Source organism: Vidua chalybeata, chromosome 1, assembly GCF_026979565.1.
Source record: "Vidua chalybeata isolate OUT-0048 chromosome 1, bVidCha1 merged haplotype, whole genome shotgun sequence".
NCBI lineage: Eukaryota > Metazoa > Chordata > Aves > Passeriformes > Viduidae > Vidua > Vidua chalybeata.
This window is the reverse complement of record NC_071530.1, coordinates 91,231,340-91,245,505: the sequence shown is the minus strand read 5'-3', so window position 1 is coordinate 91,245,505 and position 14,166 is coordinate 91,231,340. Positions and strand designations below refer to the sequence as shown.

General features: G+C 39.3%; 1 protein-coding gene across 1 annotated transcript in view; it reads right to left on the bottom strand.

Moving 5' to 3' along the window:
- Positions 1 to 3,134: 3,134 nt before the first annotated feature.
- The window catches only part of GALNT12 (polypeptide N-acetylgalactosaminyltransferase 12), a 46,469-nt gene continuing 35,437 nt past the window's right edge, over positions 3,135 to 14,166 (bottom strand). The window contains exons 8-10 of the mRNA XM_053944189.1: positions 13,543 to 13,656; positions 7,222 to 7,377; positions 3,135 to 4,870 (exon numbers count right to left, since the gene is read on the bottom strand). Of these exons, the coding sequence (XP_053800164.1) occupies positions 4,733 to 4,870; positions 7,222 to 7,377; positions 13,543 to 13,656 (408 nt within the window). The 3' untranslated portion in view covers positions 3,135 to 4,732. The remainder of the gene's footprint in view (positions 4,871 to 7,221; positions 7,378 to 13,542; positions 13,657 to 14,166) is intronic.

Below are 14,166 nucleotides of genomic sequence, written 5' to 3'. Positions count from 1 at the left end.
AACTTTTGATTACACCAAAGCCTTTATTTCTGGCACCTAAGTATTTAATTTGCAATCTGATAGAAAGTTTCACGTTCTCCACATATGTTTTCAACATGATTCTCTGCTACAGTTATATTTTGTAAAGTCTGCTTCTTTCCAATTCTCAGCACTGAGAAATTTCTTCTTTCTTAGGTACTATGCTGTGTTTATGAATAACAGATACCCAGGTAACAGCTCATTTTAAAGAAAAGGAGGCCTAAAGGAGTTGCACCAAATTGCTTATTAAATATTGTGTCAGACACAAGCACTGGCCCAGCTGCCTTTTTTTTTTTCCCTTAGAAATCCCCGAATGTTTTGCTACCATCAAACTGGTAAAGTGAATTCCCTAGGATGAAATCCTCTGAAGAAGCACACATCCTTTTTCTTTATCTGTTAGGCAAAAAGGCATTATATTCACATTTGGTGGTCCACATCAGACACCCTCTGTTTATTCCTTGTTGGCTAAAATATCAGTTCATAAGAACTGTAAAACCTGTTCTCTTAACTCAAAAATCAAATGTCGCTTTCTTCCTGGCATGTTACCCAGTCATTTCTGTGCTTCCATCATGTGAATCCTTCAACCATATTTCTGTAAAAACACTGTCAAGTGTCTTTCCACTAATGATCACTTCCAGTTATTTCCAATTTCTCAGTTATTACTAAGTCTTCTCACAGCCTATGCACAATTAACAAATTTTTTTATTTATATATTTATATTTGCTCATCACAGAGTACCTAATTAATTAATTTCACATTTAAGCATCTGTACTAGTATGACTCCCTCAACCATTTCTTCTTCAGTTGCAAGTTAAGTATCTTTAGACCATAAAGTCAAGAAACTCATAAAACTGATTTTCCATTAACACCAATAAATAAATTGCATCTGCTGCAAATCCTCTCCTACTCTGGGAGATGGTTTGATGCTACACAAAATATGTCATGTAGCCCCTTAAGCCAGCAAGTCACTTCCTGTATGTATTTTCCTGTATATTCATCTTCTTAATACTTTTGGAGAGGTCACTGAGAAGGTCCTGCCCTGTTTTTGTCTCCAGCCACCTTTGCATCATGGAGCCATGCAATTCCTGTCAGTGCTGACTGGGACTGGTCTAATTAGGCTTTGTCTAGTCATAAAAATATCAGTGAATAGTGGAATTAAAAAAAAAATGAAAACTGTTAATCTAGGCATAGTAATTTTAGTACTGCATGTACAGGCATAATGTTTTCCCCTGTTAATGAGAAATGTAAGAATACTGCATACTGTAATTCAAACCTGGCTATTGCTGTTGCACCTCAACAGAACAGGGGGAAGCTCCCTTATCCATCTTTTCCCTCCCTCTCAAGGGCTTTCCCACCTACCTCAGCTAACTTCCTAGCCCAAAGTTCCATATTTGTTACAAGAGCACACAGCATTCTCAAACACCGCCAAAAAACCTGCACAGCTGCAAGAGTATACACACAACTGCATGATCCTAACCCTACAGCCTCTCCAGACACCTTGACTGCTGCCTTTATTTTGGGATATCAGGACACAGCTCAACTAACTTCAAGTTAATCTCCAAATCTAAAGGCCTTAAGAGAGGCAAATGAAGTTAAAAGAGCATCAGATTTTAAATTACTAACCAAGCATTATCACTGTGTAAGTGCCCATGTTTTTATAAATAGGAAATAGGAGCACAATCTCAGCAGTCTTGGTGTTATCAACCAACATGAATTTCCCCTTGCAGTGCATCTTACCACTTCCTATAAATATATCAAAAATTGAACACAGTTTTGAGTCTCTGCTTTCAGCAGAGCCAGCAAAACATACTATTTCCAATTCATGTTGACTGATGCATGTACGATGATGATTGTTGTTCCCAGGTATTTGTGCAAGCTCCAGTAATCCCCCAACATAATGGTTCAGACAAGGCCACATATACAGAGGTTTTAGTGGTTTATTTCTTAGAAGGAAGGTTCATGTACTGTCTTCTGTTGAAGTGAAAATCCAGTAAGTTTTAGCCCATGTTGAAGACACATAATTTTTAAATGAAAGTAAATTGGTGAGTGAATAAATGAAAAAAAAGTCAAAATCATTACCTGATAATTTCAAATAAATATGATAATTAAGTACCTGACTGTAGTCTGGATGGCTTTCTAAAAAAAAAAAAAAAATTACGGGCATAGAAAGACTTAAGAAATAAGCATTAATTTGTGACTGAAATCCTCCAATTTTTCCATTTCTATAAAACATCCAGCCCCATCTCTGCTCAGGAGAAGTCCGAAGCTCACAGTCCATTCCTCAGCAGGTAACCCTGACCTCCGCAAAAGGAAGTCTGGAAATGTTAAAGGAGGTCTGAAGATGTGCTTCATGACTCAGATGCTTGATGGAGTCCTTCACCCTCCAAACCTGAAGCCAGGCATTAATACTACTCCAGTGAGTTGAGAAGAAGAAAAGGCTATCAAGGAATAAAAAATTGTAAGCAGAGGGACTAAAAGGCCAACACAGAGGGAGAAAGCTGGTGGCATTGCTAATGTTTGGTGTTTGCTTTTGAACTCAAGTGTGTTTGTCTAGCAAATATGCAAGCCAGGCTGGCAGGTTTGCTGGCATACATGAAAACATCTTAGCTGCAGGAAGCCAAAAACATCAATACTTCCCTCTAAACAAGGGCAAAGTGAAAAGATGTATAGAAAATAATTTCCACTTACTAAGTTTCACTTGCATACCACCATCATCTGATGACGAAACCTTGAAATCCCAAGACTAAGAAAACCTAACTGAGAATGGAGGACACTGAGAGCTTTGGCTGCGATTCTAGTAGCTGGGCTTTTATCAGCTACTAACATTGTTCAATCAGCGGTCAAGAACACAAAGCAGAAATTAATAGAAAATCCTTGCTGTTCTCTCATGCAGCCACTCACTTTTGATTTGTGGCTCCACAAAGTATAAGCCATTGCTGCTACCAGGTGAACAGAAGCATTACTGAGTTCAGGAAACAGAACTTGAGACACCATAAAATAAAGCTGTCTTCTCCCAAGTGCTGTAGGGATCTGGGCCTAAGAGATCAGCAAAATTATTAAATGAAAACCACTGACCACAAGAAGAAAAAATAGTTGATAAGACATTTCCCATTCTACTGAATCACAAAATATTTTATTAATTCCAACATCAGTTTCATCAGTCCAGCCCACAGAGACAAAACTTCAAAGGTGCTCACAAAAACGTTCTATCTACATGGGTAAGAAAGATCTTGTAAGAACTATACACATATCTCCTACAGGCAGAAACCCTCCCCCTACACCCCAATCATATAAATAGGTATGCCAAAATGGCATGAGCTTAGGGGGATTCAAAGGCTGTACGTTTTTTATAGAAAACATGAACAAAAGCAAATAACAAAACACACACCAAACTAATCAAAACAGATGCCCAGACTTCTGGGGGGAAAAAGGTTGACATTTTCATCCTTCTACACATAAGCATTCCTTCATCTGACAGGGAAAGAAACTCTTCTTACGAGCTGAAACCCTTCCAATCAACATGGTGATGCTGATGGTCAGTGGCCATGTACATTGCTATACACACAGTCCTCGGCTGATTGGGCAAGGCAGATCCCACACTCCAGGGCACAAACCATCCTGTACTGCTGCAGGTTACACCCCCTATTTTCAACAGGACCACATGCAGGGTCAACTCATCTAAAAGGAGCTCCCAGAAAAAAATGCAAGTTATACTCCAAAGACAATAATTTTTCTATTAGTATTAGCTGAATTTCACAGAAATCAGTTGCAAAACCATTTTTTAAGATATAATAGTTTTTACATGAATCATTTAAATACTTAAATTTTAAGACTCATTTTCTCTAATTGTAATTTTGAAATTTTTACAAAAGAATTATTGGTAGGTCTTATCTTGAAAGTTTTATGAACATTGAAAATCCACATAAAGTTGGTTTTGCATTCTAAGACACAGCCACATAGCTGGGCCCATATGAATCTAAATAGCTTTTCCCAAAGCATCACCTTTAATATTGTTGCCTTGTGCCTTTAAGAAAGATGAGAAAAATCCCCATTTTACTCCCAAACCAATCTTAAGCATGATTAGAAACTTGTCAAGTGCCATGAACATCTAAAATTGTCAGACCATTTAAGGTATACTATTGTCAAGCATGTGCAATTTGTATGCATCTAGATTGCTATTTGTGCAAAAACATGCAGACATACTCTGCCTTTATGTGTAAATCCACACTGTCTTCAGTGAGGGCTTTGTGGTAGTCACTTAGGGCAGAATATGGCCTACATTTACCTTCTTAGTATTTAAAAGACAAGAATAATTTTTAACTACTATCTGTTAAAAGACCCAACTGCAGAATGTTTTAGTAGAAAAATAAACATTTTAAGTTATTGGCAGATTAACATTAGTGCAATTTTTTTGACTGCCTTACTTCCACACAGTAGATTAAAAAAATGTCACTTGCAAAAAAAACCTAAGACTCTTCAGAAGCAGTTGTGTAGCTGCTAAATAAAAAGGAGCAGATTCTGTGGCACTTTATGAAGCTCTCAATACTTAGTGCCTTCTAAAGCTCCAGGAAACGAGATCCAAGGCTTGTCAACTAATTACAGTTCTTTCCATACAAAAATATATCACTTATGAGATTTTCAAAAGGCTGACTAACTGCTGACTGGAAAGAGCACTTTTTTTTTGTATTCAGCTATATCCTAGACAACATCTGGATCAACTTCTTTCTTTGAAGAACCATTTTTGGTAGTCCGAGTTGCTACAAGGCCGTAACAATGGTGCTGGGTTCCCACTGTAAGCGTTTGCCTCAGCTTGTATGCACTTCTGGGTTTGTGGGTGAAACAAGGTACCATCCTACAAAAAAGACAGAAATTAAGTTAGCTTTTCAGGTCTCAAAAATTGCAGACATATCATTGTGTTTTAAAGTAACAGAAAACATTCGCAACAAATCTCACATATCCTTCCAATGGGGTTGTGCAGTAAAGCCTAATTTGAAGATGTCTGAAACTTTATCAAAAGATCCTGCTTTTAAACTTACATAAACTGACATCAGCATTGCTTAGAGTGACTCATGAAGTGGCATCTCAGCCTGTAAAGGATGTGCTAACATTTGCTTTCATTGCCTTTTGTTACTGGACCAGAATATGGCAGAAAATAACTAAGCCAGGCACAAGCATTACCCAAATGTATCAATTTATTGCATATCTTGTACGTAAAAGGTAACTATTGTTCATTAAGCATAAATGTTGGAACTATTTTAGCAAAAAATTCTCCTGTCTCTTCTTATTTTTGGTGGAAAAAGCAAAAATATCTAAGTGTGCCCCTTGCCTGCTGATTTGTGGGGAGTTCACTTGCTTTGCTGAAAGGCAGTACAGCTGCCTCAGAGGTGTAAGGTCTGACAGACCTCCACAGTCAAATTCCCTAAAGAACACATTTTGAGACCTCAGGTCTTTTTTTAATGTTTATCTCCAGTTCAAGTCTCTTGTTCCAATCCAGGAGCACTGTCAGCTAGGACAGTGAGCTGCAAAACGGCAGCGTAGCCAGACGTGGAGGACTGCCCTGCTCTGAGGCCATCCCCTTGGCCTGGGTGACACTCCCACATGCAAGCATTCTCAAGGCTGCTGGCAACTTTGAGAGCAAAATGGCAATGCCTTGTTTCTGTCCATAGCCCTGACTCCTGTGGAAGTCTGCTCCTTCCCTCATCAGGAATGTTGCACTTAATTGCATCCTGAGCTGCAGCTCCTGATGCCCAGCAGCATGTGCTTGTTACAGACTTGCTGACAGATTCAGCTGCAGAATTACTTTCTTGCTTCCATCACAATAATTCAAATTTTTGAGTGGATTAATCAGTATCCATCTCACTCATTTTTGACTCTGTTCGCAAGAACTCAATTTTTGCCAAGCTGCTGGGAAAGCTGTTCAAATCTTTGATTATGCTCCATCCATAAGGACAGCTGTCTGACACTACTATGCACAAAGCAAAAGAAATGAGATGCTGACACCTCACCCATCACTCGCCTTGAAAGGTGGAGACCAGTGGTTTTGATTTAGTGCAGCAGCAGAAAAGGAATTGGAGCAGAGCAGTACATTCAAATCACACACAGGCACAAAGTGATCATGAGAAAGAACATTTAAGTAATTCCTGAAGTCTCAGATGCTAAAATTAATGGTTAGGAATACAGTGGAAACAGATGTATTCCATAACTTTTTCAATTTTTTTCATTTTCTCAATTTGAAAATTTCAGGTTTCTCGATTACTTCTTAAAGTGACTGAAGATCCTTCAATATATGTCATCTTAGGGATTAATGTTTATGACTGAGCAGTTTTGTTAAAAGACGATATTAAAAATGAAACATCATTTATAAAGTCAACCTTTTAAACATTTTTATTTAGTAATATGACTGTGAGAGCTTCAGTCTGGACTAGATTTAGGGAATGGATAATAACTTCCATCTTATTTTTTTAGAGTTTACCCTGCTACCTATCACTGGTGGTAGTATCGAAGTGTGACATTTGTCAGCCATGGAGCCTGTAGAGATTAGATGCATTATGCAGACACATTATGTAAATATACCATTTTGATATATTATGTGACCTTTTCCCTTAGCCAAATAACAACACTCCAGAACCTGACCAAGGCCATCATTTTTCATCCAGCTTATTTTCTCTCAGGCATCCAGGAGCTTCTTTACAGATTCAAAACTACTAAACACAAGCTTTTCTAATATCATGTAGAGGCAGCTGCTTAAAAGCAGGAAAGAGCACAAAGTAATGGTGGTGTGTGAAGTATTGGGGATATATGGTAATATAAATACTGGGAAATAAGTCAATGAAAAGAGAGCAGAAGTAGGCCAGCCATATGACTGGCTGGGGAAGGGTTATATTGAAGCACCTCAGTCTCATGAGAAGACAGTAGGGGTGACATGCAAGAGAGAATGTTCCCAACCTCCTTGATGTTAACAAGGGTACTTTCCTTCCTCTCATCTTCTTGTTCTTTATGACTGGAATACTCTTTGCCTGCTACCCTGTTTCTGTGTTCAGATATTAGAAGCCAAGACAGCCTATTTATCCCAGAGACCTGTGCCAGCGTTGTGGCCTGCACAATGTGTATGCAGTAAGACAAAAATTTTAAAAATTCAACAATTCTCCTTCAACCCACTCCCAAAAAACACAAACAAACCCAAACCCAAGCAGGCACTCTTACCTCTCTGAAAATAAACTTCTGGTTTTCAGGAACACTGTGGGCATTTTCTTGACACAAGTACATTGTCAAGTAGTCAGTCCCTGAATCGACTGCTGCGCAGACTTCTGGCTGTCGTGTGTTGTAACGAATTTCATTATGGGATGTGTACTCGAAAAACTACAAACCCAAGAGAAGAAACAAAGGGCAGCAGTCATTTCATTTGTACACAGAGAGTATTTATAAAGAAGCATATACTAAGAGACTATAATCAGTCTCACAAATAAAAGTTGCTGCTGTGAAGGGAAATTCTGCCAGAAATATTCAAGGGTCCTTAACTTCTACTGCTTATTATTTTACAGAAAATCAATCTCATCACAGCATTGCTTTACTCTTGTAGCACTTAAATGTCCTGGAAAACAGGCATTCTAGCGTTAAAGAATTTATGAAATTCAACTGCAATATTTAAGTTTCACATTCTAGGCCCCTCTGGCCTAGAATGTGAAACTTAAGTTTCTGGCCTGACATTGTGCCTTAATTCAGTCATCACAGAGTAATATTACTTTTAGCTAAGGAGTTCCTCACTGCATAGTTCAAATTCAGTTTGGTCCAGTTATAATGGTCATTTCCAGTACTAAGGATGCATAGTGATAAGCATTTTGTTCTATAAAGCTGTAACAGTATTTGAAGCAAAATAGGTACAGCTGCTTTTAAAAATGAAAACAATTTCCTTAAAGACAATTGACTGTCTTTGCTTGTTGCATGATATTCTACAGAAGTGTAATAAACATGCTCTGAAACTCCTGGCTTCTGTGGCAGTTATGGTTGAAGTCTTACTTAAAATTTTATACTTATCATGGACATTTGCCAACTTTTCGACTTCATTAAAGAGTGGCAGAGTTGGAGAGTTGTTTGTATTTAGTAAGCTTATAAATAATTTAGATGACTATAGTGCATGGATGTGTGTTTAGATCTGATTTAGATTATACTCAATAAAGTAGAGGAGAGTTTTATAAACATCAGAAAATTGCTTATTACCCATAGAACAGCCGCATTAGCAGAGACCAATAAAAGGATAAGGGAGAGAAAGAATCCTCTTCTGTTTTGTTTCCCCCCTGGAGACTGTAAGGCTTTGTGAAGGGGCCTGTACCAATTCAGAAATGTACATACTAGAACTTACCACAAAAACATCCTTAACAACCACCAGGGCTAATAACCTTGATGAGGAGTTGGAAATGGAGTTTCAGTATAAACAGGACTGTGCTATTACAAAATCTTCAGCCATCCATTTCCAAGTGTAAGAGCTCTGATCTAGACTACACTGATAATAGTTGTTTCATGAAATCTGCCCCTCCTATTATCACAGTCAGGAATTTCTCTGTCAAGGTGGCCATCACAGCCATACACCAACCGGTGCTGCCCACTGCATCACCCTGTGGAGCCTCATGGCTTTTTTGCAATGATGTGACTGACCCCCTCCCACCAGAATTCACCTTTTTTCTACCATTCATTTGTGGTAAGCCACAAAGGGAAATGAGTGTTTGGAGGAAGCAACATCAGGTTTGAAGTCTCCCTGCTGACATAAGACCCCGAAGACCATGATTTTCCCTTGAAACCTATTGCTAAGATCTGTTCCTACAATGTAGGTTGCACTACCTTTACATTTGCCTTATGCAAAAAAAAATCTGATCATAACAAAAGTAAATTGTGTGAATATTAGTCCTATTATTATGATTTACCCTAACAGGCAGCAGCTACTCCCTGGCCTTTAAGCTTTATTCCCAGATTCAGTATCTGATTAACACATGGAAAACCTGCTACTTTGGGCGCCACAGTGAGCTACAGGGACATGCATTTTAATCCTATGGCTTGTGAATAAAGAAAAAGCCTCAGTTCTGCTCAGTTGTGTGTGGAGGGACACTTTTTACAGCTGCCACTTTCACAAAACCATATTTAGAGCCTTGCTCGTTAGGGGATTTATTAGATATAATAACTCCTTAGCAATTTGTATTATAAGTGAAAGCCTGCAAGCTGCTGACTGTACCAGATGCGTCAAGAATAAATGGAGCAGCCACTAGATCAGAGCACTTCTTACTACTGATATCTTTCCTGAATGGTCTCTCAAGGACTTGTACCAGATTCCAAAGAGCAAGTAAAATGGTTAATTTCTGGATAACTTTAAGGAATGGGGTTATAGTACTAACAACTAAGCACTCCTGCCTTCTTGCCCAATGAACATAATCAGTTCATTACCCTACACTACTTCAAACTGAATAAATACTTCAGGCGTAATCTTTTCCAAGCTCTAGTAATACAGGAAATAAATATCTTCCTCCTCAAAAGGTAAAGTGTTTTTTAGTTCTCTTTTCTTGCATTCTGTCAGCAGAAATGAAGCATTTTCAAACTAATCCATGGCCCAATAACTAGTAGCCTTACTGCATTTCTTTTCTTCTGAGAATCAGTAGATTCCCTTAAGTGCTATTGGCAAACTTGATGTGGCCTTTTTCCCAGTGTTTCTGGCTTCTGGACAATCAACAGGATATGCCTCAGCTGCATCAGTGTCTCTCTGGTACTAAGGCCAGCAGCAGATTTTGGCTCCCTCACTGGACCCTGAAACACACTCTCATCCTTCTCTGTGCCTGGCTACTGTTGTTCAGCATGCAGGAGAAAGTTTGCACTTGATGGGTAGAACCAGTAGAGAGGTTACCAGGTCTGATACTCTTTCTTTCTGAAAACCCAAGGGCTTTGCTAACTTCTTTGTTTCCCTCTCACTGTTTATGTCAAATGTATCAGCTTCAAATGGGAATTCTGGGAAGAACTCTGTCAGTCAGTGTGTTCCCATCCTCTTATCATATCAGGTTGATTTCTTCCCATCACACATTAGTGCCCTCTGTACTGCTTCCCAGCCATACCCAGAAGGGCAAAGGGCTTTACTGGTGTTGAGCTTCAAAGCCATTCATTCCCCTCTGTGGGGCAGATACTCCCACAAAACATAAGCAGCCTGAGGTACCAGAGATCAGTAGCCAGTGTTTTGTGTATTTCCTGCCTCTCTTCCATATACACTCAACTCTTAACACTGCAGTATTATCCTCACTTTCCTGTGATAAGCAACATGCTAATTAAAAAAAAAACCCTCCAGTTAGTTTTCTTATACTCACACAAAAGGAGTAAAAGAAACCTTTTTAATTAGACCGTGGATTCAAGAAAGAACACCAATAAACTACCAAGAACTTTAGTTTTCTGAGAGTGGTTTTATTCACTGAGACGTAAAAGAGGAGCAGGTGCTGGACCTTACAAATAACCACGAGCACAGTGCTCTCTCCTCTCGGCACAGTGCACACAGATATTCAGAGGTCACTAAGTGGAGACTTGTTATCAGTGAAAAGAGTTTTGCAGTTGTCCCCTACATAAACAGCCACCTGCCTATGGTGTGGGACAGGAAATGGGAGCAAAGCTTGGAATGAGGGCTTACTGCTAAAACTCTATATAGGCAATGAGTGGAGTGATGAGAACAAACTCACAGAAAAAAGTCAGGGAGAGTTTGGGATTAGGATGGTGGATTCCCTTCCAAGGGGCCAAAGAGAAGTTAAAGGCTGCCTGCTGTCAGTAAACATCTCTGAGACTCCGTGCTTGTTGATACTAGAGGATGACCAAACTTTGCCATGATCATTTCACCAGCAGACAGCGATGGATGTAAATGTAGAAGATTTGACTGTTTTGATCCTGACAGTGTCACCTGCCAAAGAATTCATACCACAAGGAACAGCCTGCTACCTTTTCAGACTGACTGTCAAGAAGGTGTTGGGATGGGAAAAAAATGGAGAGAAATGTCCTGCTGGTAGGTTTCACAGCTATTTGTGAGCCAGAAAAGGGAGCTGCAAGTCCAGCAGCCTCAACTTCATTTCCCACCTCACTTGTGTTTCTACATCTTGTCTTATTTTAGTCTTCCTGTTCCCCCACCCACAACTCTTCCTGCTGTCCACTTGTTCTCTTGCAACTACCTATCACCCTACTCACGCTCCCCTTTGCCAGCTGGTAGCTCAGTTCCCACATTCAGTAACCCTGCCCCTTTCCCCTAAAATGTTCTCCAATAACTCTGCTTGGTTCAGTCCCTGTCCTACTCTTTCCTCTATCACACATGCCCTGCTCATCACCTGTTGCTCAACCTCTGTCGCAAACTACTTTGCCACCTTGGCCCTTTCTCCCTGGCTCCTGCCAGCCCTCCCATGCCTTTTGCCCATTTCACTAATCTTGTTTTACCCATTTCCTGTGTTTGGCCTTCCCTCCTCAGCCTCTGCAGTTCTCTCGAATCATCTCATATTTTCCTTTATTGGTTTATACTGCAGTCAGGTGGTGTCTCCATTTCTCCTTCCTCCTCCTGCTTGGATGCCAGCAGAGGGAGCAGTTTGCACAGTTCCCAGAGTGTCGCTGCTTTCAGCCCAGTGCCTGCTACTGCAGGTACACGGATGCACCGCACCATCAGCAGAGATGGAAGAGCATTAATACCCAGTGATGTGATATCTTGCAGTAAATTCAGTTAATCTCTTAGTGCTAGCTAAACAAAGGATAACTGTAAAAATGTCATCTCATGACAATTCGTCTCTGAATTGTACATTTGCTTTCACCTTTTATCTTACTTTATTCTTTCTTGGGGGAAGGGATAAAATTTAAGCTAACTCTTTTTGCTCAGAGAAATAAAAAAAAAATGCAAGCCCTCTCCTCTCTGTAATCTGCATTACAAGGAAAAAAATAAATCTATAAATACCTTTGTCATGTTAGCATGTAATCCTATATATTAAATATTTCTTAAACTACAAAAGCAATCAATGTTACTTATAAGAAAGTGACTTGACTGGGTTATGTGATTACTAATTTCTTTTCTCTATAGATCTATAGAAGTATTCTTAACTTGGGCAAGAATCTGAACTGAGGGAGTAAAAGGGGTGAGTTGGGGCTCAGCATAATTGGCATATATCTGCCAGTATTGAGATCCTTTCGCTTTTATGGTACAAGATTCTTCCCTGCCTTCCTCTGCATCTTGGCCTTAAGGACAGAAATATTACAAAACTTAAGACATAAACCAGACATGAGCTAATAAATAATACTAAATAATAGTTATAATACTTAAGGCAAATAATAAACTTGCTATCAGAAACAAATCTATTTCCTTTTAAGATCTGAGGTACATTGCTTTCTCTTTCCCCTTTCTCATGTAAAGTGCAATTCATATTAGAAGCTTTCTCCTTAATACAGACTTGTTATACACTCCTAGAGCTTTTATGTTTTTTTTTTAAAGCAAAGTTCAGAACGATAGCAGATACACTGCTTAATTGTAACATCTCTGTTTTCTTTTCAAACTTTGTTTTCCCTTTTTCCAAACAATACTAACTGAATATTTGGATTCATTTCATTAAAAAAGGACCTAAACAGTCAAGCCACCCAAGCTGTCACAGGGTGAGGTCTCACACCTCACGATGTGTACATAAGGTCTCACAAGACCTTTGGTATTTGGCACTGATGAGACCATATCTCAAGTACTGTGCTTAATCTGAGTTAGAAGCCAAAAACCAAGATAGCCAGGCAAGTACATGCCCCATATCAAACATCAAACTTCAATTTTGGAAGATGGTCACTCAACACTATGTAAAAACAGCCATTCTAGCTTAGCACACAGTGCCCCACAACACTTTTACCATGGCATTATGCAGAGAGGCTTATAGGCATCAAAACTAACAATTGCTGCACACAGTTTCAGTCAACATGGAGAAAGAAAACAGCATTTTTAGCTTCATAAGTTAAAAACAAGACAGCAAGAATGACAGTGTTAAAGAGAACCCCTGCTCTCCTGGAATGTGGAGCCCAAGCAAGGAGGACATTTCTGTAGAAGGCCAGGAGAAGATGTGGTCTAAAACCTCTTGGGTAGTTGGACAAGCACCACAAGGAAGAGATATGATGACAGACTTGGGTGGAACTAGGTGAGGTTTCCAATGTTATTAAGATTAAGGGCTTTAGAGGCATGGACAGACAAAAGCTCAGAGGGGTTTTGGAGATGAGCACTGTAGCTGCACTGATGTGCTATTAACCCCTGCTAATGACCTCTGTGGAAAGGCATAATAAAGGTATGCATGAGTTCCCCGGGCTGGGTAGACACATCCTCAGAATGAAGAAAATCTGACCTGAAGATACATCAAAATAAAAAGCATTTAGTGCAAGAATCAAAACGCGAACTAAGATCACCTTACTGTGGCAACACATTCTCTCAGCCCTATTGCAATGACTTTACCATACTTCCTTACATTACAACCCTAAGTGTTAGTGTAAATAAAAATAAAACATTATTCTTACCTGATTTTGTCCCATGCCATGGCATGGGTAAAGTATGACCCTCTGTCCAGTTACTTGATGTTCATTTGTAGGGTTATAATCAAAGCAGAAGTTTTCCATTCCTCTATTCTTCAGCTAATCAAAACAAAAGAATATTTTAAAATATTAGTCTAAAGTAAGGAACATATTCTGTAGTCACTCTACACCCATCCTGCTGGGCTCTGAGATCCATCCCAAAGCTAGTGCAAAGCAACTGGAATAGATCAAAGGGATGCAATGGTAACATCTCTCAGACTAATATCAAATAAAACTGGACCATCTTGCCTTTGAGCATTGAAGCAGCCAGACACGATGACTTCCCCTAGGAATGACACTGTGTTCCAATGTATTTGCAAAGGAAGTGGGTAGAAACTATGAAAAAGTGTGTTGAAACCCAACAAGCCAGCAACTCATGCAGAACAAAAGAGTCTGCCATGCCTTTTTCCCCTAGGATCTACTTGTTCAATTTTCTTATGAAAAAATGACTACATACTTTTCTCAGTTTGTCAAATGGGAAATGTTAGGAGGATTTGTTCTCAAAAGCTCTCCAGTACCCTCTTGAGGCAGAACAAGCAGACAGATTTTAGGATCAGAAATCTTGAAAGT